This window comes from Rhineura floridana, chromosome 2 (assembly GCF_030035675.1).
Source record: "Rhineura floridana isolate rRhiFlo1 chromosome 2, rRhiFlo1.hap2, whole genome shotgun sequence".
NCBI classification, from domain to species: domain Eukaryota; kingdom Metazoa; phylum Chordata; class Lepidosauria; order Squamata; family Rhineuridae; genus Rhineura; species Rhineura floridana.
The window spans coordinates 128,338,731-128,364,257 of NC_084481.1; the positions used below are offsets into that span (position 1 = coordinate 128,338,731).

The window sequence follows — 25,527 nt, forward strand, 5'->3', positions numbered from 1 at the left end:
CAGATTTGAACTACAGAGAGTAATGGAGTGTTCAAACAGTGTTTTTCAGTTTTAATATATGAGTCAATTTTAAATAAATAAAAAAGCTTGGGGGACACTTGTGCGGATAGCTTGCCAATAGCTGCTATGCTCCACAGAGGAATGTAGGAAGCTGCCTGATACCACTCCAGGCCACTGGCCCATCTAGCTCATTACTGTCTACATCAGAGATGGGCCAATTTTGAGCTTGTGGACTCTGCTTTGCTTTTTACTGAGCCTCAAGATCCACCAGTCAGAGCATGATACACAGCGCCGGCTCCAGGAATGCCAGGGCCCTTGGGCATCAGCCTGCCCCGGGCCCCTCCACTCCCCTTCTGCGATCCGTGGCACGAGCTGCACCACGGATCACAAGACAAGAGCTTCTGAGCCACCCGCCACTGCCGCCCGCCACCATCCCCCCCGCTACCATCCCCCCACTTCACCTACCTTTCTCTGCTGTTCTTTGCGGCTGCGTGCACTGCGCGTGCAGGGTTGCCATCAATCAAGATGGTGGCCAAGGTTTCCATAAGGGACTGAACAGGGGAGCCTAACTTCGTACTAAAGATGTTGGTTTTACAATCGTGATATATTTTCAAGGTCTACACTTCTTGCTCAGTGGTAGCTTCCAATCCTCTGTTTTACATTCACACAAGTAGGCATTCCTCTGGGAAGGATCACACCGCTGTTTCGGTGTGCAGTTGACAAGAAAAAATGAAACTGACTAGACCAGCCTTTCCCAACCAGTGAGCCTCCAGATGTTGTTGGACCACGACTCCCATCAGCCTCAGCCAGCATTGCCAATGGTCAGGAAAGATGGGAATTGTGGTCCAATAACATCTGGAGGCACACTGGTTGGGAAAGGCTGGACTAGACCCTCTCCTCCCCTCCTCCATTGTCCAAGCCTGAGTGAAAGGTGGATGGGGGGGGTGAGTGAAAGGCAAAGTAGGCAGTGACTGTGACAGCTTTTGGGGGCAGCAAACAGAGAGGGAGTGGGAGGTGGGGCACAAGAGAGCATGCCCACTAAAAAGCATGGAAGCAAAGCACCTATAAGGAGGAGCGCAGCACAGCTGAGATGGTTTTTCCTCTCCTTTTTACATTATCAGCAGATTGGGTTAATATGGATTTAAAGCAGAAAACTGTGTGATAGCTTCTGCTTGCCTGCAACATCATGTGAACCATGCAAATTACAAGGGGATGCAAGTAGCACCGGACACATACTAAATCGCCGTGTGGATGAGCCCTACATTTCTCAGGATTCTTTGGGGAAACCCATGTGCTGTAAATGTATGGTATGGATGTGACCTAAAACTGAGGGTCTATGGCTAACATGTAAACTCTGCTGAAAAACTTTGCCTGTCCTGTTCTTACTTGCCCAAACACACATATCTTGCCAAGCTGTCACATCACAACACTGCCTGTAGCATAAATATCCACATTATAAAATATCACCTAACAGGTATATTGCAAAAAAAAAAAAGTAGGCAGCAATTTGTCTCCCAGTGACAATACATCCAACAGCCTTCTTTCCATCCTCATTAATTGGACCATTCAATTTCAGGTTGGTAGGAACTCCTATTCTACAGTCTGTGATTAAAGAAACATGTTTTATGCTAGATTTCTGCTAGAAACAGAGGTAGCTGACAAGAAGCTGTATCATAACATAGAGACATATGAGTGATTCATTTATCTTGTTGGCATTTAAAATAAAAATAGGGAGATTAGACCCTTCACTTTATACAAGCAGGATTTATGTGCTCCTGTGCAAGTCTGTTTAATGGAGCCCTTTGCACATTAATTTCTAATTAACTCCAAAATGCTATAGAAACCACATCTTTTATAGACATTGATAATAGATATAGTACAATAACAGGTGAGATTATTCAAAGAGTAATGCATGAGGCTTCAGTATGCCCTTAAATATTTATTGAAAGACTTTGAATTAGAATAAACCAGGTTAAACATTTTTAAAAAGTATAAAAGACGTATAAAATGTCATCCACACCATGTAATTTAAAGCACATTTTCATCACTTTACCAGTCATGGTTTCCCCAAAAGACTCCTGGGTACTGTAGTTTAGTCCTCATAGAGCTACAGGTCCTAGTACTCTTAACAAACTACAATTCCCAGGATTCTTTGAGGGAAACTCTGTGCTTTAAATGCATGGTGTGAATGTGAGCCAAAAGACCAGAGGTGTAACTTGCCACACACCTAATGTAACTAATAATGTTCCTCTGGTGAACAAACTCACTAGAATGAGTGAGTGGCAAACTGCACTTCACTCATGCATCCCAGGCATTTTCACAACCCAGAAGTTAAGCTTTTTTCCCTTTTCTTTGTCTGAAGGTCCTCCATACAGTGTCAGAATTATATCTCACCATGGCAGCAGCTCATACTTGAAAGTAGTTTGAATCTTGTATAGAATCTTCACAAGAAAGCTTAGCCATTCAAGAGACACAAATAAAATATGTCACACTACATTTTTCCCTGTCCATGTCATTGTACAAGCTAAGAACGTATGAAGCTACATGAGACCAAGTCAGATTATTTGCCCTTCTTGCCCAGTATTGCCTACTCTGACTGGCAGCAATTCCCCAGGGTTTCCAGCAGAGGTCTTTCCTATTACCTATTACCTGATCTTTCCTTAAAGTGGAGATGGCAGGGACCTTCTACATGCAAAGGATGTGCTCTCCTACAGGGCTACAGTCCCTCAGCTAACGCTTTGCCATACTAGAAGCTAAGTTCACTAGCAAAATCTTAGTGATTACTAAGGACAATGTCACGTAGCAGGCATGTTTTTATTAAGTCCACCACATACTCTCACAGCAAAAGTGGGGTATATCAGACCCATGGGCCAAACCTGGCCCGCCTGGCCTCCCCCTTTGGCTCACATGGCATCAGGTGTGGGGTGGATAAGGGCAGGGCTTCTGAGGAGGATTCTGACCTCTATTCCCTGTAAGCAGGGGGGTCACGTAGACAACAGCGAATAGTACTGCTGTAGTAAACTGAACATGTGCCAAGGATATTGATATAGCAGGAACACAGAGAGGACGATGGCTGGTACATGGGGCAGAACATCACAGTAGCATAGAATAATTGGATGAAACCGTTGCCATGGCCATGACGAATGTGGAGGTATATATATGTCTGTATCTAACCACCATTTTAGTTGAGTTATGTACTTTGCTCCAGCTAAGCACTTTGCTGAATAAATAACCTTAAACCAGGTTTTGGCTTCATTATTAAGTCTCCTCCAAAAAGAACCTACTCATACATTCCACGTCACTTCCAAGGAACAAATGGGAGCTTATAGTGGGCTGGTGCATTCCCAATCACCCAATATCTGATGGGCAATAGGAGCAACCTTTGCACAAGGAGAGGGAAGCAATTTCCACTCAATGGAAACCAATTCTCCCTCCCAGCACTGCTCTTTGAAGTTGCCCCGCATGGCTGCTCTCCACTTCCAACACTGGGGATGGCAAGAAGAAGCACAGGGAGGCTTCCAAAGTATAGGGCTGGCAATGCTCTTTGTGCTGTGGCTCCCAAACTTGGTAACCCTGTTCAAGACATTTTGACAGATGAGTGGGACAACCCACATGTCAGTCATATGATGTCATAATGTCATGTGGTTGACAGGTGGGTTGCACTGCAATACCTTAACACATATTTTGTAGATACAGTAGACTCTGTCAAGTAGCTTCAGCCAACTGCAACTGCAACTCTCCAGTGTATGGCCATCAAGTATTAAAAGAAGCATGTTTGCTCATCAAATATTACGGTGTGCGCTATGTGGACAAATAGTGGGCATGCTAAAAAGAGGGAATGTTATGTTAACATGATGATGTGGGCACAGGATACCTGTGATTGAATCCCCCAACATTTTCATTTTTGCTTTGAAGGAGTTGCAGAGACTCCAATTTTGATTGGAGCAGCAGCATTGGGGGAGGGGATATCCATTCATTTATTGAATATATATCCTTCCCTCTTCCCACCTGGACCATTTCCATATCTAATCCACACCCCAATACCAGCTGCTATGAGCCACACGGAAGAAAAATACTTGTCCACCCCTTTCCCTCGTACTGCTGCTCTGGTCAAAACCAGACACATGACCCTGCCACGTTTTTAAATAAATAAAAATGAAAGGATGGGGAGATCTGGTCATGGATCTTCCATGTCAGATGTGGCTTGCCCCATCATGAACAAGTTCTGTATTGTTAAAAGCCTATCTTTGGACAGGCTTCCAGTTTAAGTCCCAAAATGGGTTCTGACAATTCATCAGAATCTAATGTGTGCAAAAATACTGTTCGTACAGTCTATTCACAGGAGCAGTGGAAGCTGTGAGCTTACATGACATCATCTCCTCTCTTGTGCCAAGTGGGAGATCACAGATTACAATTTTACAATTAACAGAAGTGAACAGGAGTGAGACTGCAACTCCCATGTTACACTTCTCCCACATGTGAGCCTGTGACACATTCTCATGGCAGGACTCGTTAGTGTTTGCATCCCAGACCTGAATAGATCTCCAAAGTGGAGGAAGAGGAGAATCATTCAGCTGTCTCCAGGACAGATGGGGACATCCTAAGGGGCTTCCTGTCACTGCCGCTATATCATCATGGCTGAATTGGATCTTAGTCTACTTCACAGCTTTCATCATAGTCCAAAATTAGAGAATTTTAGTGGATTAATCATTATAGTGTTTTTTGTAATATGGGGAATCAAGTAGCTATCCAAATTGGCAGTGGTCGTCTTTAAAACAGTATCATTTCCCCAGACTTAACAACCTGTTCTTAGAACATCCCAGTGCTCATTTTTCTTATCAGCTGCAAAAATACCAACTTCTATCTCCTTCACTGGTTGTGCTCAGATTGTTTATCTTCCACCACCACCACACCTGATCTATAAATGGTCAATTAAACTATATAAAAGCCTAGAGAGATAATTATCTCCACAGCCTCAGAACACAAGCAATTATGATTTAACTCATGAGCCCACTAATTAAATTTTGCCATCACTGATTAACTAGCTGAAGTTTTTTTGTTACTGCTTAAAGGTTGCTGCCCTACTTCATATATTGCTTTCCCCCCTAAATGTCCTTAGGAAAACACACCATAATAATACAAACATTAGCCCCCCTGTGCCTTGGGTCAAGATCGGGAAGCCTTCCGACATTATGGTATACACATTTTCCCTCTACCATGAAGATTATGTTCTTGTAGGGGGAAAGTGTAATATATACACATCTATTTTTCAGAGTATAGGTGTTTGATTCCCTCTGCTGGGTGAAAATCCAACCTGCAGGACTATTCTGAACAATCCAGCATCATGTAAAGCACTTTGTTTCTAAAGTAAAAGCTTTATTTGTGATGACAACACTAGCAAAATGCCCATCACTATGGTGTGTTGAATGGGTATGGGAGAAGGCCTTGAATATGGGAAGGGCATATCCCCAAGTCAGTGTTCAGATTTGGGGGGGGGGAGGTAAGGAGCGCATTAAATGCAAAGTCCCCAACCCCCAATAATTTTAGATGAGCTCTCTCTCTCTCTCTCTCTCTCTGTCTCTGTCTCTGTCTCTCTCTCTCTCTCTCTCACACACACACACCCCTTCTAAAAACAGTGGCTAAGGGGATAGTTCCAAAAAATAACGGAACTGAAATTCCTTCTCCCCCAATCTCTCCCAAATGTAGTGTGTCAGTTTTCCCCATAGGAGTGACCCATCATTTATATGACAGAAAGTCAAGGGGAAGACTTAGGGAGAACACTGGAATGAGGGCTAAACCTGCTGCCTGCTTCTGGATGTTCCCAGCTGCATCCTGGATTGCATTCATGTCTTGGTCATTCAAAAGTGTTCCAGGATGCTAAGAACTTGCTTTTTTTAGATATATAAAATAGGATGACTTTGTTTATCTTACAAAGAAAACATGCATCCCACCTTCTAGTTCAAAATTCAAACCACTCAAAGACGCTAACAAAGTAAACTAAAAAGGCAATCACAAAAACACAAAAAATGCAGGGAAAATTATGAAATCAAAAACTGTAATAAAAGGAAGAGAGAGCCAGAAAGATAACCAAGATCACCTCCGAGATGTCAGCAGTGATTCAATCATATATTGTAAATTTAGGTTTGTGCAAGTAAAGTGGATAAAAAGTGTTCTGGAGCAGCAAATCCATTTTTTTTTTTAAAAATTGCCTTTTGTGGTTGGGAAAGTGATGAGGCAATGCACTAAAGTGTGAGATAAATGACTGACTAATGGGAAGACATATAGCCTCTGTGCAAACAAATCAGGATGAATGCTCTTTGCCATATTAGCTCCCTGCAAACAAATCAGCACAAATACTCAATAAAGAGCAGACATCTTATAACCTCCAAGCAGTCTTTGTGCAAACAAATCAGGATGAATCTGGGGGAGCCCCAACAATCAGGCCAAAGGCCTGCCAAAACAAAAAAGGGTTTAAGTGGTGGTGGAATGCCATCAGAAAGTTTGCCAAATAGATCTTTCAAAGAAGACTCTTTGAAAGGATGGGTGCTGCCACAACTGAGAAAGACCCTTCACATTGTCCTGCCAATTTTGCCTTGTTTGGGGACGGGACAAGCAATATGGACTCTCCTGATGACCTTAATGCTTTTTGGGCTGGATCTTAGGGAAAAGAAAGTCATTTAAGCAGAGGAGGTTGGTGGCTCTGATGTTAGTGGGCCAGTAAATCTGCTGCAGGTTTTACTCTGAACTTTCAAGGAGCTGACAGCACTTTGGACAGCTCCTTGAAATTTCAGACTAAAACTTGGAGCAGATTCACTGCCCTATTGACATTAGAGCCACCAAGTCTGCACTGCCTTTAAGTATTCTCTTCCCCAAGCCATTCAGAGGTTTAAAGCTGATTATCAGCATTTTGATCTAGAAATGGACCAACAGTGAGTGTAATTAATATTATGTCCTTGTGGCATTGACAAACGTATTTGGCAATCTAAGGAAAGTTTTCTTCATCTCTGGCTCCTCCCATCCCCAAAAGTACTAACTAAAAGTTTGCTACTATTACTAGTAAAATTAGTTACTAGCAGCAACAATTGATGTACTTATAGTTTTGTACCACTTGTATGATGAAGGCACAGGACCAGTACTATTTTACAGAGCAAAGTACAAAGTAGAACTATACAATATTGTATGCAAAACACCCAACCATAACATAATCTAGCTACTAACCTGCCTAGCATTACCGCACAATCTCTCAAGTGAAGGGAAGAGGAGAGAGGGGGAAAAAATCTGCAATAGGTTCATAACCACCTGGGAAATAGAATAAAATGGAAGAAACCAGATGTCCTAAATGAGGAATATTGTTTAGCTTTATCTCTTGTATTAGGAAAGGGGAAAACTCATTTTGAAAAACATAAATCTATGAGTTGGGCTGTCCAAGTTGTTATAAAAGAAAAGACGGCTGCAAAATGTTTGAATTGTTTGGCTTTTCCACCTACTAGCTCTTAAATTATTTTTCATGCCCATGAAATTTGTACATTAATAGCTGTTGAGGCTGGAGTTCTCTTTATAGCCATAGATATTTAGAAATATGGGTATTTGTATCGGATTAAACACCCAACCAATCCAATAAATTCTTTGTCCTTTGAACTTTCCCTTCTTCCGGATTGGCCGCCTGTCAATCAAGCCGAAATAAGGGATTTGATTGCGGACCTTAAGAAGGGTAAAGCACCAGGCCCAGATAACATCCCTGCTGAACTTCTGCAAGATAACCAGGATTGGTGGGCCCCCCTACTAGCAAAGCTTTTTACCAACTTTAATAAATCGGGTCATTTTCCAATATCGTGACAAGAAGCTACCATTATACCCATCTACAAAAAAGGAGACAGGCAAGACCCCTCCAATTACCGCCCGATTAGTCTGCTTTCCATTATTGGAAAGCTATACGCCTCACATCTGAAAACAAAACTTCAGTCATGGCTTGATGACCAAAACATTCTGGGCTTAGAGCAAGCAGGATTCCGGAAAGGTTGCTCTACTTTGAATCATTGTATAATCTTGCAACATTTTGCTGAAAAATATAACAAACATAACAGTCCTGGTCTCCATGCTGCCTTTATTGATTTAAAGGCCGCATTTGACTCCATACCACGGGACAAACTTTGGCACAAATTAATAAATACCACCATCGATAAAAGACTTCTTTTCCTGATATACAAATTACATCAGAACACTTCCCTCCGAGTTTGCTGCGGTAATGACGGCGGCCTGTCAAACCCCATCCATACATTCACAGGGGTCAGACAAGGCTGCATTTTAGCGCCTCTCCTTTTCAATTTATATCTAAATGACCTGGCAGTACAGTGTCTCTCCAATGATTTTCATATTCCTAAAATTGCCTCTACATCCTGCCTGTTACTACTATATGCAGATGACACTGTGCTCTTATCTTTTACGAAAATCAGCCTTACCTGTATGATAAAGGCGTTCATGTCCTATTGCAATGACAACCAACTAGTCATTAATTTCGAAAAGACTAAAATTCTAGTCTTTTCCAATAGCAAATCCCTCCCTGTTTGGTCAATAAATGGACACCAAATTGCACAAGTTGCCTACTACAGATACCTAGGCATAATTTTCCACGCCTCTCTGAGTTGGTCTACCCACATTCGAGCGGCAGTAACGAAAGCAAGGTATTCCACAAAGAATTTACTCCGCTTTTTTCATCACAAAGGCTGCCGTTTTGTCCCAGCCCTTATTAAACTATTCACATATAAGATTATTCCCCAACTTTTATACGGCGCCCCCATTTGGATTCACTCCCTAGGTCCATCTGTTGAAACCACACTTTCCAGTTTCCTTCGCAGCCTTCTAGCTGTGCCCCGATGTGTTCCCTCAGCGGCATTAAGACTCGAATGCGGGCTGACCTCTTTGGACTGCCGAGCATGGATCATGACTTTCAATTTTGGGGCAAAAATTTCATTTAACCTTCCCCAAGGCCTTCCAGCCCCATTCTGGAACGACACCTATCCCTCTTCTTGGCTCACAAATACAGAAGCCAAACTGCTGAAAATTGGCCTCTCCAAAGACTATCTGGCCTCCCAATCTCAAAACGATGCACTCTCACAGATCTGTTCTCGGCTTATAGATATTGATTACCAAAACTCAATCTCTAATGCATCCAAAACATGCTCCCCATTGTCCCTAAATTTATCTTTTGCATCTGGTAAACTCGCCCCCTATTTATATTTTCTTACTTTTCCCAAATTACATTCAGCCTTTACAAAAGCCAGATTCAACACCTTAAACTCAGCAATAATGGAAGGGAGATTCCGACGAACCCCTTATGAGCATCATGTATGCCCTTGCGGTCATGAACAGATCGAAACCCTTTCCCATTCCATTTTGGATTGCCCCCTTTATTCACAAATCCGAACTAAATTCCTTAACCCTATCTTATCGAACCAGAAATTTAAAAGCTTTCCCCCCGAAGATATGATTGCTCTGCTCCTCACAGGCTCTGACAAAGATATCACCATACAAGTATCAAAATTCGTATCTGCTGCCCAATCAATACATGCCTCTTTCTAATGCTTGTATCATGAATCTTGCTTTAGTTCTGTATCATATGTCGATTTCTTTTATTCTGTTTTAATTTTGGGGTCCTTGACCGCAAATAAACTACTACTACTACTAGAAATATGGGTGTATCCATTCATTACTGTTTTCCAATGTTTCCCCATTTTTATGTAACAATACCTGCTTTGAGGGTAAGAAGGAAATGTATGGTATAATATATTTGTATGTTTATTGCTTGCTGTAACTAACAGAACAGTGACACTTACTTGCCAAGAAATGGGATACTTACCATTCTTATTTGTGAAGGCCAATTGATATTACACTTCTGAGAGAAGTGTTGCCACAATTTATTTATTTATTTATTTATTTTTGTACTTATATACCGCCCCATAGCCGAAGCTCTCTTACAGTAATTTCTACTCATCCCATGCTAACTTCCAGCCACAGTACTATAGGCTGAATTGGCCATCTGCAAGATGATGTCATATATTGAACTCAGATTGGATTGGCTGTCAATTCCCAACTGCAACTGCAGCCTTTTGAGCAGTTATTATTGGAGGTTAATAAGACAAAGTTAAAGCTGCCACAAATCCAAAACTGGACACATTAAGAGAGGCCTTATAGAGGGTGTGAAAGATTAAAAAGCAGACCATGCTGACCCAACATTAGGTCCAACAGCATTGCATATCTGTTATGGAGAAAAGAAAGTGCTGCTATGTAAAGCAAGTGCAGCCAATGTAATGCCATTTACCTTTGGGGCGTAAAGCCCTACCCACATCAGCAAATGAGTCTCAAAGACAATAGTCACTACCAGACAACCTGTTTATTTAGCATTCATCCTGATTTGTTTGCAGTGAGATCAGATGACAAAGGCTACTTATTGAGCATTTTTCCTATTTGTTTGTGGGGATATTAGATGTTGTCGGGTCAAGAGATGGTTTGCCACACCTCTTCATCCCTCCCAATTATTGCACAAACTAGCTTTTGTTTTGCTGATTATCTCTTGTGTCAACTGATTTCATTAAAAAGTAGGCAAAGTGGTCAAAAGCCATCCTGGTAAAGCCCTTAACACAGAGTTGGGAAACCTGTGGCACTCCAGATATTGGACTACAAGTCACATCATCCCTGACCATTGGCCATCCTGGGTAGGACTGATAGTACCTGGAGTCAAATAACCATATCTGGAGGGACATATATTCCCCATTCCTTCCTTAACTGAAGGAGCCAATGAAATTCTCAATCCCATCAAGATCCAAATTCTGTCCTTCAGCATCCAGACTTAATTTTGGAAACAGTGATATGACTTCACAAACACTCATTTTAGAAGATTCAGAAGGCATAAAATTGTCACGAACTGGTTGCAAAAAACTGGAAGGGAAGCGAGGTGGTAGGTTAAGGTTCATCTTACTGCTTCCAAGAGAACGAATAAAACTGGCCAGATGCCAGACTCAAAGTGAAGCACAAAACTGGCCTCTATCGGCCTCTATTGGCCTCTATCAGCCTCAAGCACTCTGTCTGAGCAAGCCAAAATCCTGCAGGCAGATTTGGAAAGGCAGACACAAAGTTCCCATTGTAGAAGAAAAATATCTGAACAGAGAGTACATCAATCAGCAGAATAGAGTAAATAAATTAGTTTGGTTATGATTAAAAGGTCATAGATTTTCTTGGCCAGGTCAGGAATTTTGAGATCATTCACTTTATAACTCTCTCTCAGCACTAGATAGCTGGTAGCAAAAGGAGCTGCTGTTCATCTGCATGGATTTTTCACTTCCAACCACATGCATTTGTATACATCGACATACTTTCATTTGCTCCAAACACTAATAGACAAATTCACTCAATAAGGGTTTTTTCAGGGGTGGGGAGACTGTGGCCCTACAGATGTTGTTGGACTACACATTCCCTCATTGTGACCATTGGCCATGCTGACTGGGGGTGATCGGTGATGGGAGTCGTCATCCAACAACATCTGGAGGACCAAAGGTCTCCCACCCCTGCTGAGGAATGGGGAAGAAATTCAGTTTACATTTAAAAGTGAATCTACCTACTTTGCACTTTCCGAAACAATCTGAGAACAAAACCACAGCCATTCTTCAAAACTGGCACATCTCATTTCCTCTATGTAGTTTCCCAGCTAGGCAAAGTGTACAAAAATTTATATATTGGGGTAAAGTGTGCCTAAAGTGCCTATATTAGTGAAAATAACATACAAAAATGCATTATCTTAGGGGAAATTGCTTTGCCAAAATGTGAATATTAAGCCAAATTGCATACAAACATGTGTATATTGGGAGAAATACACACTAAAAGGCTGATAACTTTTTATGAGGGCTTTTGTTAAAGACCTAGCTGGTATAGCACAGTGGGGAGGAGAGCCTGGCTGGGAGGCCAGAGTCTGTGAGTTCAAATCCCCGCTCGTGTCTCCTGGGTGTCAAGGGCCAGCTCAAGATCACCCCCACAGTGAGTGGCTCAGGGGTTACGTGCCCTGCCACCTGTGCAGCCGTGGGCAACCTGCATAGTCCCAAGGAGCCCAGTTGCCCCCCAGCTGACAGTTGCGGACAAGGAAGGGGCTGGCTTGTGCAGCTGTGGCAAGCTGAGCAGGCCCTAGCCAGCTGGGGAGGCCTAGCCTCAGAGGGAGGCAATGGTAAACCCTCTCTGAATACCTGTTGCCATGAAAACCCTATGAATACAACCAAAAAAAGGATTCATAGGGTTGCCATAAGTCGGAATCGACTTGAGGGCATATAACAACAACATTTGTTAAAGAAAAATTGCAAACTGATAAGGAGATGCAGAGAACTGAACTTAAAATTGGAAAAATGAAAAACTGAAAGAAATGGAAAAGTGATAGTTTCTCCCATCCCTATGGTTACTTCATGAAAACAGAGTTCCAGCTTAAAGTGACAGGTGCATCTCGTAGAGGATTACTCTGAATAGAACCCTAAAAACCCATGCATCCTTCCAGATTCCACTGTTTCCACGGCAACAGCAGTGGTTGCAGAGCCATCAGGAGGAGCCCCATGAGCCACCAGCAACAGCCCCCTCCACCCCCTCGGCCAGCACCCCCTCTATATTTCCCCTCCCTCTATGACCGAACAACGCAAAGTACCACCCTAGCAGACTGCAGCCTCTGGAGGAAGCTCTTTGTGCCACTGCGAGTTGGTGAAACCGGGTCAGCTGGGCCCCAGAGACCCCCACCGGGGCTTGGGCTCCTCCCACCCACCAATGAGCACTGCTGCCCACCCCCCTGGCCAGCCGGCCTGGCCCCCATCCCCTATGAGCCATTGTGCTTCTTCTGTCCTGCTGCTGACAGCACTCCCCAGGGTGGAACGGGGGCACATCTGCAGCATCAGCCCGATGGGGAAATCTGTGAACTTGGCATCCGTCTGAAGGAGCTGGAGCTGCTGGCACTCACTGGGGATGGCTCAGATCAGCAGCAGTGTGAGTAAGCCAAGGCCGAGATCCCAAAGCCTCCCTCCCCTGCACAGTATTCCTCTCTTGGTCTTGTACCTTAACAATCCAGTCATGTATTCTAACTATCTGCCCCAGGATCTTAGTTATAGTGCTGCTGAAATCTTTTAGGGATGTTGAACGTGGTATCTTATCCCCCTAATCCAGATCTGAAAGTATAAAGTACACTCTTGTCACTTTCAGGCCTGGGTATTCCCCTCCCCAATGTGCCCCTCTTTGATTCTCCTAAAATTACTTAAGCTTCTTGATCTGAAGTTGCTTTGTTGAAATGAAAAATAGGGTGAGGGTTTTTTCTGTCTAGCATTTTATAATAAAACAGCAAAGAGATGCTTCAGTAGAACCTGAAGAATCTGTTGATAAAATTATATGCCAACAACACAAAATCAAGTTCTACACTGACACATTCTATGGATGCAATTAAATGATCTGGCAAAACTTTGTTTCTGTTCTAATAACAAAAGTAAATGACCTGACAAATTTGCTAATTTTCTAATGCATCACCCATGTGTTTTGGTCAAGAGTTTCTACATTGGTTCTCATTTTGTAAAAGTTACTCGTTGCTCATCTGAGAAAATATTTTATAACTTCTTCAAAGTATTTGTGCAAATCAGCAATAGCATCACTTCAATAAATTTGATTCATTTGAATGACAAATATTGATGCCCAAGTCAGATACTAAGTTGAAGGTCGAAAATCGTGCACAACAGATATTTTAAAACCTTTAACAAGAAAATGTTGAAACATCTGCTCACACTGGGTGATGGCTAGTTATTGCATAATGAACAGTGGCACCACTAGGCACAGACTCTGGGGCCCAAGGATAGAGTCCCACAGCCCCCAGTGAACAGAGGGCCCCCCAAATGCTGTGGCTTTCCATTCCCCCACTACAATTGAGCCTAGAGTGGCTTCAGTCTCACAGTAAAACTGCAACAAGGAACCAAGGATTAGTTTTCAAAGCACAACAATCAATGAGGGAGAGTACGCCTTTAAATTCAAAATCACAGGTCCAAGAGAAAGTTCTGTTTAGAAATTGCCCCAGTTCAGGCAGCAATTTGTTGTTTTGAAACTGAGACTGAGAGGAAGCAGGAAGAGAATTTATATAAGGTCAGCCCCATTTTCAAAACAGCAGTGAGCTACTTAATCTCTTTCAGCAAAAGCTGCAGCCAGAACTAGACCAGGTGTGGGGAAACTTTGGCCCTTCCAGATGATGCTGAACTACAGTTCCCATCAGCCCCCTCTGGAACCAACCTGGACCCTGCATTCATCATTTGATGCCTTTCTCTATGTGCCCTCTAAGGAGGAGATGCAGAGGGCGGCAACATGAGAACAGTCCTTTTCAATGGTGGCTCCCCACTTGTGGAATGCTTTCCCCCAGGAAAGCCCGGCTGATGTCCTCATTGTGGGTTGCATTCAATGTAAAATCTCTCTACCAATTCACATTTTTAAAAAATATTTTAATTGATTTGAGTAAATATGCATTCAAATGTATTTGTGAAAGGCAGGGAGGCCTGTGCTTGATCTCTCTCTCTCTCTCTCTCTCTCTCTCTCTCTCTGTGCGTGTGTCCCTTTTGTCTTTTTATCAGGATCTCAGGGAAGGAGAGAATTTGTTTTGTTGTTGTTATGTGCCTTCAAGTCCATTACGACTTATGGCAACTCTCTGAATCAGCGACTTCCAATAGCATCTGTCATGAACTACTCTGTTCAGATCTTGTAAGTTCAGGTCTGTGGCTTCCTTTATGGAATCAATCCATCTCTTGTTTGGCCTTCCTCTTTTTCTACTCCCTTCTGTTTTTTCCAGCATTATTGTCTTTTCTAGCAAATCATGTCTTCTCATGATGTGTCCAAAGTATGACAACCTCAGTTTCATCATTTTAGCTTCTAGTAATGGTTCTGGTTTAATTTGTTCTAACACCCTATTATTTCTCTTTTTCACAGTCCATGGTATGCGCAAAGCTCTCCTCCAACACCACATTTCAAATGAGTTGATTTTTCTCTTATCCGCTTTTTTCACTGTCCAACTTTTACATCCATACATAGAGATTGGGAATACCATGGTCTGAATTATCCTGATTTTAGTGTTCAGTGATACATCTTTGCAGAGAATCTTTGGAGAAAATTTGAGGCAGGGTTAATATGAAGCTAGACAAAAATATTGCCCAGTGTTGGAAAGGTAGTGTTAATTCACTCATAGGCAAAAAACCTTGCGGTTTAAGAATGTACCTATAGCCCACAGATATTTCTATCAAACTTGAAAAAGTAGGGAAATTGGGCAGCTATAGTGAATGCACCAGAGGAGCAGACCTGGCCTCCTCTCTGAGATATTGTACTGCCTTACAAATTTGTCAAAATGCAAACACCATTTGGGTTGGTCTTTCACAGTCCAATCCACTTCCTGTGTAGCTTGGAAGAATGTGGTAACATGTGCCTCTGAGCATATGGCTCCTTGCCAACCCCCTACCCTCTACCCCTTGCCAAAGCCACCCACCCACCTCCCATTATGCCTGCCTGCCTGCCTCTGTCTCCCTCTTCTGCTGGCCCAGCAGCTCTCAGAAGTCTGTTATCATGCTGTACTTCAAAGTGCCACCTATCTGTGGCCAAGCAAACTGCTGTGTGATGACATTCTTAGGAAAATATAGAATAGTAGATAGAAAGTGTTGGGTGACAATCCATGAGATCTAGGTCAAAATCCCTACTGGGCCATGAAACTGTTGGATGGCCTTGGGCCAGTCATTTTCTTTCAGAACCTAGCCTACATCACAGGGTTGTTGTGAGGAAGAAATGCGGGAGATCATATATGCCACCTTGAGCTCATTGGAGAAAAGGTGGGATATAAATGTACCAAGTAAATAAGTACTTATATTCTTAAGTACATATACAGACGCCAATACTTCATATATACTGTACATACCAGACCTTTGGGTACAGATTTCTGTCAGAAGTGTGAAATCAAGCTAGAAACTATGTGGTCACTGGTGCCACTATGGCAAATTTAAGCTGTTGTATTCATCAGGACAACTGTTCTAGTTGCATGAAAAGAAACCAGAAGCCCTCGCTATGACCCCCAGTAGTTGTAGAGCTGTTTGGGGCCCAATGCAAGACTTCCAGGAGTGTCAGGGGTCACCAAGAATGCTAGGCCGTTTTCAAAACAAAACCCCTCTTTGTGCAAGTTAATGTACCACACAGGAGCCTCATACCTTCACTGGTGCAGGAGAGCTGGCAGTAGTGAGGGAGGCGGCAGCTGTTGCTGCGGAGGTACAGGGGAATACAAAATCCCAACCCTGGATCAAAAATATGAGGAGCCTGCTTACATAGACAAAAGGAGCCCTGATTCTATACTCTCTTTGTGCCACAAAGCAGAGGATCAGACAATTTATAAAGATACTTTCCTGAACAGTAAACTCGCTGTTTCTAAAATTAAAGACTCTTTTTATTTGATTCTCCCACATAATACTGCCAATTCTATAGTGCTTTAATATCAATACATCAAGGGTCGATATTATTGGGGAGTTATGTACATTCTTTTTCCCAATGGATTGTACATTTGCATTTGTAATTTATGGTTAACATGTTACATTCCATTCCTTTTTCTAGATAAGCTTCTGAAGGCCCTAAAAGATGAAAAGACACAAGATGTAATAACAGCACTGACTCTGAAGAAACATTCACCTGCATCATGAGGCCTATTTACATCTAACCTCACATTATTCTAATGGACTCATTCATATTATGTATTATTTTAATGACTATACATTTTTTCCTACACTGCCAAAGTGGAAATTTACAACTTATTCTTCAATTAGCATTTTGTACATTTCCCTAATACTTATAAATTTTAAATACAAACCAATCTTAACTTTCTAGTTTACAATTTCTTCCCACGGTTACCTCAGGGTGTGCTTATCACATGAATAGCAATGTCCCATTCATAGAATCATAGAATAGTAGAGTTTGAAGGGGCCTATAAGGCCATCAAGCCCAACCCCCCTGCTCAATGCAAGAATCCAAACCAAAGCATTCCCGACAGATGGCTGTCTAGCTGCCTCTTGAATGCCTCCAGTGTCAGAGAGCCCACTACCTCTCTAGGTAATTGGTTCCATTGTTGTATGGCTCTAACAGTTAGGAAGTTTTTCCTGATGTTCAGTCAAAATCTGGCTTCCAGCAACTTGAGCCCATTATTCCGTGTCCTGCACTCTGGGGTGATCGAGAAGAGATCCCGGCCCTCCTCTATGTGACAACCTTTCATGTACTTGAAGAGTGCTATCATATCTCCCCTCAGTCTTCTCTTCTCCAGGCTAAACATGCCCAGTTCTTTCAGTCTCTCCTCATAGGACTTTGTTTCGAGTCCCCTGATCATCATTGTTGTCCTCCTCTGAACCTGTTCCAGTTTGTCTGCATCCTTCTTGAAGTGCGGAGACCAGAACTGGACGCACTATTCAAGATGAGGCCTAACCAGTGCTGAATAGAGGAGAATGAATACTTCACGCGATTTGGAAACTATACTTCTGTTAATGCAGCCTAAAATAGCATTTGCCTTTTTTGCAGCCACATCGCACTGTTGGCTCATATTCAGCTTGTGATCGATGACAATTACAAGATCCTTCTCACATGTCATATTGCTGAGCCAAGTATCCCCCATCTTATAACTGTGCATTAGGTTTCTTTTTCCTAAGCGTAGAACTTTGCATTTATCCCTGTTGAATTTCATTCTGTTGTTTTCAGCCCAATGCTCCAGCCTATCAAGGTCCCTTTGAATTTTGTTTCTCTCTTCCATGGTATTAGCTGTGCCTCCCAATTTTGTATCATCTGCAAATTTGATAAGCATGCTCTATACCTCCTCATCCAAGTCATTAATAAAAGTTTTGAAGACCACTGGGCCCAGACCGAGCCCTGTGGGACCCCACTTGTTACTTCTGCCCAGTTTGAGAAGGAACCATTGATAAGCACTCTTTCAGTACGATTCTGGAGCCAACTGTGGATCCACCTGATAGTTGTTCCATCCAGCCCACATTGAACTAGCTTGCTAATCAGAATATCACGGGGTACTTTGTCAAAAGCTTTGCTGAAGTTGAGATATATTATGTCCACAGCATTCCCATAATCTACAAGGGAGGTTACCCGATCAAAAAACGAGACAAGATTAGTTTGGCAGGATTTGTTCTTCATAAATCCATGTTGGCTCCTAGTAATCACTGCATTGTTTTCAGGGTGCTTACAGATTGACTGCTTTATCATCTGCTCCAGAGTTTTACCAGGGATTGATGTTAGGCTGACAAGTCTGTATTTCCCCGGTTCCTCCTTTTTGGCCTTTTTGCAGATAGAGACAACATTAGCTCTCCTCCAGTCATCTGGCACTTCACCAGTCCTCCATGATTTCACAAAGATAATAGACAGCGGTTCTGAGAGTTCTTCAGCCAGTTCCTTCAATACTCTAGGATGCAGTTTATTGGGCCCTGCCGATTTGAACTCATCCAAAGTGATTAGGTATTCCTTGACTGTTTGTCTATCAATCTCAAGTTCCAATCCTACCCCTTCTACATCATGTTTCCCGGGAGAGTCATAGACCCTTTTTTGAGAGAAGACTGAGCCAAAGTGGGAATTGAGAACTTCTGCCTTTTCTTTGTCATCTGTTATCATTTTCCATCCTCACTGAGTAGCTGTGCCACCATTTCTTTTCTCTGTCTTTTACTATGGACATACCTGAAGAAAGCTTTTTTGTTGCTTTTAGGATCCCTCGCTAGCCTCAGCTCATTCTCAGCTTTAGCCTTCCTGACACCATCCCTGCAATTCCGTGATACCTGCCTGTACTCTTCCTTTGTGGTCTGGCCTTCTTTCCACTTCCTGTATGTGTCCTTTTTTGTTTTCAAGTCATCTCTAAGCTTTTTGTGAAGCCACATTGGCTTCTTCTGCTGTTTCCCCCCTTTTTTCCTTGTTGGAATTCCTTGCCATTGCATTGCACTTTTAGAATTTCATTTTTTAGAAACTCCCACCCATCTTCGACTCCTTTTCTCATTAGGGTCACTTGCCATGGAACCGTACTTACAATTGTTCTGAGTTTATTAAAATCAGCTTTCCTGAAGTCCAGGGTGCGAGTATGGCTACTCTCAGCTTTTGCTTCTGTTAAAATCAAGAATTCAAGTATGGTGTGGTCACTTTCCCCTAGAGTTCCCAACTGCCACTTCATTCACCAAATCATCTCTATTGGTCAGAATCAAGTCCAGGATAGCCGATCCTCTGGTTGCTTCCTCCACTTTCTATAGGAGAAAGTTATCTCCAACACAAGTCAGAAATTTCTTGGAGGGGCCGTGTTTGGCAGAATTTGTCTCCCAACAGATATCAGGATAATATTACTACTACATCATGCCTTCTCAAAACATCGAAGCGCATGCCTGTGTGAACCAACGCATAGGCTTGGTTTATATACAGTGAAGAAACAGATGGATAGCAGACCTCCAGCTGCTGGAGATTCTGAGGAAAAGACATAGAAATAGCCAGCCAGATCAGACCAAAGGTCCATCTTAGTCCAGCATTCTCCTTTCTGCAACCAAATGCATCTGGAAAGGACACAAAGGCGGCATGAAAGCAATAGCCCTCTCTTGTTGTGGTTCACCAGAAACTGGAACTCAGGAGTATGCTGTCTCTGTACCTAGAGATTCTAATACCACCATCACAGCAAGCAGCCATTGCTATAGCAAGCATAGCATGCATCCTTCATGAATGTGACTTTTAAAGCCATCTAAACTAGTTACCATAATCATATCTTGTGACAGTGAATTCTATGAGTTAGTTGTGCATTGTATGTCAAGAACAACTTTGTTTTGTCTGTCCCTGAATGCCCTACTAATTTATTTCATTGGATGACTGCACGTGTACCCTCTGCTCAGCCAACCTTTCCCCCTTAAAGAGCTTGCTGCCACCAAATAGGAGGGGTTGACTATTAATCAGCACAACCACCACCACCTTCCTTAGGTCTCCCCGAAGCCTCTCAAGGTATTGGGTGATTTGGCTTCAGGTGCGAGTGGAGAAAATGAGAGACCACACCAGATTTATGAAAGATGAACTAAAGCTTACTAAGAACAGAAAAAATGTGGCATTTAAGACAGGAAAATGTTATAGAGAAATAAATGCAATGCCCCCAAATTACAGAAACCCAGAATATCCTTTGGAGCAAAAACAAATTAAAATTGGTTAAACACAATCCACTTTCCCAAGTCCCGAAACTCACCCAGCTCTCAGTAGTATTCCTTGCACAAGAGTAGCCCTTTGTTCCTTGAAGCCTTTATTCCAGCCTCAGCATATCAGCTGAGATCCCCTTAGTCTGTCCACTTCTAGGATGACTACACTTTGATAAAGACTTCCCTTGCCAACCACCTGCCCCAACTCAGTCAGTCACAGGAAGTCATGAATCCCCCCAGACTGAGATCTGACTTTTCACACATACACAATGGCATTTTCCTGGCCTTGATATTTGTGCCTCAGGGTATTTGCCAGGACTCCAAGCTAAGCTGCCTCTAATCTTCAATGAACAAACAAGTAAATATCTGTGTTCCCATGCAAGATGTAGTAAGACCCAAAAGTGAAACATACATCCCTATAATATACACAAGCAGTCCAGGACAATAAAGTCCAGTTCCTTCACAGACAGCATAACTTTATAAAGTTCCATCATGTTCCTCATCTTTTTTCTAAACTAAAAAGCCCCAAACAACTCAGCCTTTCCTTTTAGGGAAGGTGCTCAATCCTCCTTTTGATCTATTTAGTAGCCCTTTTCTGCACCTTCTCCAGCCATGCCATGTCATTTTTGAGATGGGGCAACCAGAACTGTACATGGTATTCTAAGTGTGGCTGCACCACAGAGTTCTATGTATTGGCTGCGCCACAGAGTTCTATAGACTGGCAGTTTCATTTGGGGTGCTTTTCCTAATGATCTCTTGCCTAACAAGGAGGAGACTCTCTTCCACCAGCAATTGGAGTCAACTAACAGTGCAATCCATTACATGTCTACTCAGAAGTAAGCTCCATTGGGTTCAATGGGACTTACTCCTAGATGTTAACTGGAGCACGGCGCAGGGAGCATATTACTCATGTGCTTTATTGACTCTACTGGCTCCCAATTTGTTTCCAGGCCCAATTCAAAGTGCTGGTTCTGATCTTTAAAGCCCTAAATGGCCTTGGACCAATGTACCTGAGGGACCGCTTACGCCCATATGTACCTGCCCGGGATTTAAGATCATCTGCCTCTGGTCGCCTCTGCGTGCCTGGAGTGAAAGATGTTAGATTGACAGGCACGCGGGAGAGAGCTTTTTCAGCTGTGGCCCCCAAGCTTTGGAATACTCTACCCCAAGAAGTTCACTCTGCGCCCTCCCTGTTGGTTTTCTGGAGACTTCTGAAAACGATCTTGTTCCAGAGCGCCTTTGGGAGGGATTGAAGGTAGAGCCTGACACTGATTTTATGCCTTCTGCATTACATTTTACCTTTGTAGTCCCTTTAGTATGTGTGTGTGTGTAGTATTTTATGTATTTTAATTGTATTTTATGCATTTTAAATTTATTTTAATGTTTTTGTGATTTTACTGTTTACAATTTTATTATGTACATTTTATTTTATTTTTGTAAGCCGCCCTGAGTGCCCTGTTATAGGGTAGAAGGGCGAGATAGAAATATTTTAAATAAATAAATACATGTATATTGGATTTCAGCCTTAGTCAGGAGCTGCCAATTCTCTCAGAACCCAAAGAGTCCAGAAGAGCTGCTGGTATCCCACACCACTCCATCCCTCTTGGCTTCTTTTGCTCAAACAGGAGAGATCAGCTCCTGTTGGAATAAATGTAGAATCACTGCTTTAAGAACCAGACACAGCTGCAAAGGAAAAGAAATTGGTGTTGGATGACAGCTCCTCTTGCTCTTTCTTCATCTCTGAGACCCTGGCCAGGCCTTGGTAAGTCAGCCCCCTCAAGCTTCCTTCCTCATCATTTCAAACTCACCTCTGTCCTGGAGGAGAAGGGAATGGAAATCAGATGGGTTGCAGCTCTGAATCATTTGATTGGTACTGACAAAGAAAGAATTTATGTCATCTCTGAACAATAAATGATGTGTGCAATCAAGAGAGACAATTATGCTTCATGCCCACTGAAATCAATGGGTTTTATTAAATGCACTGTTATGTGCATAGATGACAATCTTAAAGGTCAACAACAAATGTAGTGTTGCATAAGCTTTCATAGACAAGAGCTGGCCTACTGAACTCACAAGCTACCAAGCAAAGAACACTCCACCAGCTCCATGTGGTGGGGGCAATAACAAGAATAACCTTATATTACCTTGGAGACCACTTTCGGGTCCACTGAGTTCTTGATGTATTTATTTTTTCTCTTTCTTGTTTGATATGGTTGCACTGCTGTTGAGGTGGAAGCAGTGTGGGTGAAAGCAGACCTCTTCTTTCCCTCCTTGCCCTAATTGCTGCAGGAGTTGGAGGTGAGAGTGAATGTGTGTGAAAGAGAGAGGATGTGTGTGTATCAACGGCTGGATGGGTGGGTGTTATGCGTGAGAACGAATTGTGTCAGTATCGCATGTAGATTTATAGAAATGCATGTGAGTTTGCATATGGATATGTATGGATGTGTGTGTTTGTGTGACAGTCAGGGGATTGGCCTTGCCCACAACTGGCATATAGCCCTAGACAGAGCTTGGAAAAGTTACTTTTTTGAACTACAACTCCCATCAGCCCTAGGCAACATGGCCACTGGATTAGGCTGATGGGAGCTGTAGTTCAAAAAAGTAACTTTTCCAAGCTCTGACCCTAGATGGTTAGCCATGAGGGCATGCAGCCCTTGGATTCAAAAAAAGGTTTCTCAACTCCTGGCCTATGCTTTTCCTAACAAGACTCCTAAAGAAGTCTCATTTTAAAATATGTACTTCATCCACTCTCCACTAGATGGCAATATGCAACAATACTTCGATATTTGGAGGTTTTTACATTACAACTCAGAGGAAGGGGCCTGTTGTAACTTTCCCCCCATGTATGAAACAATAATTCACATCAGTATCTTATATTCCAATTCTCATCTTTCACTGACAGCAAAATAGTCTGCCAAACAAATATGTGACTTCAGGATTAATCAGCTATTAACTCAGCTGCATAGGTGCTAATAAAAATAGTTTTAATATGGTTGGGGATCTATATGAAAGTGTGTAACCCAGTAGCTGTAACACCTAGCAGACACTTGTGGTCCTAATTAAAAGTATTGCCCAAATGTGGATTTTGTTGTTAAAAACTACTTGCCAATCTGGAAAAAAAACCAACAAAAAAAAGTTATCGAACGCTGCAACTCTTTTCAACAACCCTTATAATTTGTAGATCAAATGGAGTGGCAGCCACACATCTCGTTCAGGCTGCCATTCCAGACATGCTTACCTGGAAGTAAGTCCCATTCTGAGTAGACATGTACAGGATTGCATGGTTAGGCACTGGCCAGAATGCACACTTTATCAGAGTGGGCAATGTTGGCTTATGAGTATATTCCTCATTTTGAGTGGGAGATGTTTTAAGATGTTTTGTTTTTGAGATGTTTTTAGTGGTTTATCTCTTGTTTCCCATCTGGCTCCTTCTGGGGGGGAGGTGGAGGAGGAGGAGGAGGAGAAGAAGAAGAAGAAGAAGAAGAAGAAGAAGAAGAAGAAGAAGAAGAAGAAGAAGAAGAAATCATAGCTTCAATTCCCAGACAAGTGCCAAGGAAAGAGGAAGGCTCACACCTCTAGGGGAAGAAATCATCCTTCAGTGATAGAGCACATGCTTCATGTTCAAAAGGTCCCAAGTTCAATCCCTGGCATTCTGTTAAATGGTGATAGGAAAGAACTCTCTCCCTCAGATGCTGGAGAGCTGCTGCCAGTCAGAGTAGGCAGTACTGGGCTAGACAGACAAATATCTGACCTGGTATAAAACAACTTCCTCTGTTCCTCAGATGCGACTGCTCAGCACACAAAACTTTGCAGGTTTTACCAGTATTTACTTATTTATTTAATGTATATCCTGTCCTTCCTCCCAGTAGGAGCCCAGGGCGGCAGTACAGCCCGGTGCAGCACAGGAGGGGGGAGCTTCCCAGTACCTGCACTTCTGCAGCTGATTTGGACAGGGCAGGGCAGGGCTGTGCGGAAGCACTGGCGGAGCCAATCCAGCACTTCCACTAGGGCATCCATGCAGCCCTAATCCTTACCGTCACCCTGTCCCTGCCCCTTCTACATAAGCTGCATGGACACCAGAGTCAGGAGGGTGGCTCTGCCCCACCACACCAACTGCGGCTGATGTGGATTCCAAAAGGAGAGAGCAATGGCTACTCCACTGGTTTTTAAATGGAGTTTTACTGTAACCATATTTTGACCTGAGGGCCAGCAAAATTAGTTCCATCTACTGACTTACTCCCATGTTAGACAAGAAGGCACAGATACTCTCTCCTCCCTAATGTGAAGTTGATAGCCTCTCAACACACCCACACCCATACCTGCCTTATAATCCAACACACAGCAGAGTATGAGAAACTGAGAAGCATGGACAAAGCGCCTGTTGTTAATGTTGTTCACAACAATGAATCATGAGGGGGAAGGACAAGTTTAAAGCATGCTTTGCCTGTGGCTCAGCTTGCATGGGAGAAAATGGTTGGCAATCTCCATAGCAAAAATGCGAGGGCTCTGCTGAAGCCATAATTGCTATCTTCACTGGGAAGAGGAAGAGTTAAAGGCCATTCTGTCTCTTGAGACCCAGCTAAGATGCGTGTTCAGGGAGCTCTACCAAAGCAATTGTTTTTTGGTTTATGTTATTTATTTAGAAGATTTTATAAACCACTTAATCAAGGGAAATCTCTAAGTGGTGTAAAACAATATAAAACAATGATCAATAGTACACAAATAAAATGAGCCAATTAAAAAAATTACACATAACTAACCTGTGTGTCTAGGCAGGGTTGCTGAAACAGATTTTTTTAAAGCAGGTGTCTAACATAAGAAGAGCTCTGCTGGAGTAGGCCAGTGGCCCATCTGGTCCAGCACTCTGTTCTCACAGCAGCCAAGCAGATGACCTTGGGAATACTGCAAGCAGGACCTGAACACAAGAGCACTCTACTCACTTGTGATTCCCAGTAACTGGTATTCAGAGGCAGAACATAACCATTGTGGCTAGTAGCCATTGATAGCCTGATCCTCCATGATACCTAAAACAGTATAGTAAGGTGCATCCTATAATACCTATTGGGGTGAAGGAAGAAAGACTTCTTTGCCTGGTCTTGCAAAGTCAGAGATGCACAATAAGGAAGGAAACATGGAATAAAAAGTATACTAGAGGCCAGATGCGATGCCCCAGATGAACCTCCAAGGCCATCTTGCCTATCCCTACCTTAGAGAAAAAACTACACATAACCAGGGATGTAGCTGTACAAGGTCTCAGGGGGTCTTAGACCCTTTACTTTTTTGGGAGCAGGGTCCCTATTTCTCCAGCATCCTATGA

The 25,527-nt window shown here is 42.7% G+C and overlaps 2 protein-coding genes across 2 annotated transcripts in view; one reads left to right on the plus strand and one right to left on the minus strand.

Moving 5' to 3' along the window:
• The window catches only part of KIAA1549L (KIAA1549 like), a 305,265-nt gene that overhangs the window by 14,314 nt on the left and 265,424 nt on the right, over positions 1-25,527 (minus strand). The gene's annotated exons all lie outside the window — the stretch shown is intronic.
• On the plus strand, positions 12,588-16,715 carry C2H11orf91 (chromosome 2 C11orf91 homolog). The gene is made up of 2 exons (XM_061613123.1): positions 12,588-13,008; positions 16,630-16,715. The coding sequence occupies exons 1-2, from the start codon at positions 12,588-12,590 to the stop codon at positions 16,713-16,715; spliced, it is 507 nt and encodes a 168-aa protein (XP_061469107.1).

Excerpts from the sequence above, each read along its gene's own strand:
- C2H11orf91 (XM_061613123.1), top strand. The coding sequence starts at position 12,588 with ATGAGCCACCAGCAACAGCCCCCTCCACCCCCTCGGCCAGCACCCCCT. Across the intron at positions 13,009-16,629 it reads TGGCTCAGATCAGCAGCAGT|ATAAGCTTCTGAAGGCCCTA; the intron begins GTGAGTAAGCCA and ends TCCTTTTTCTAG.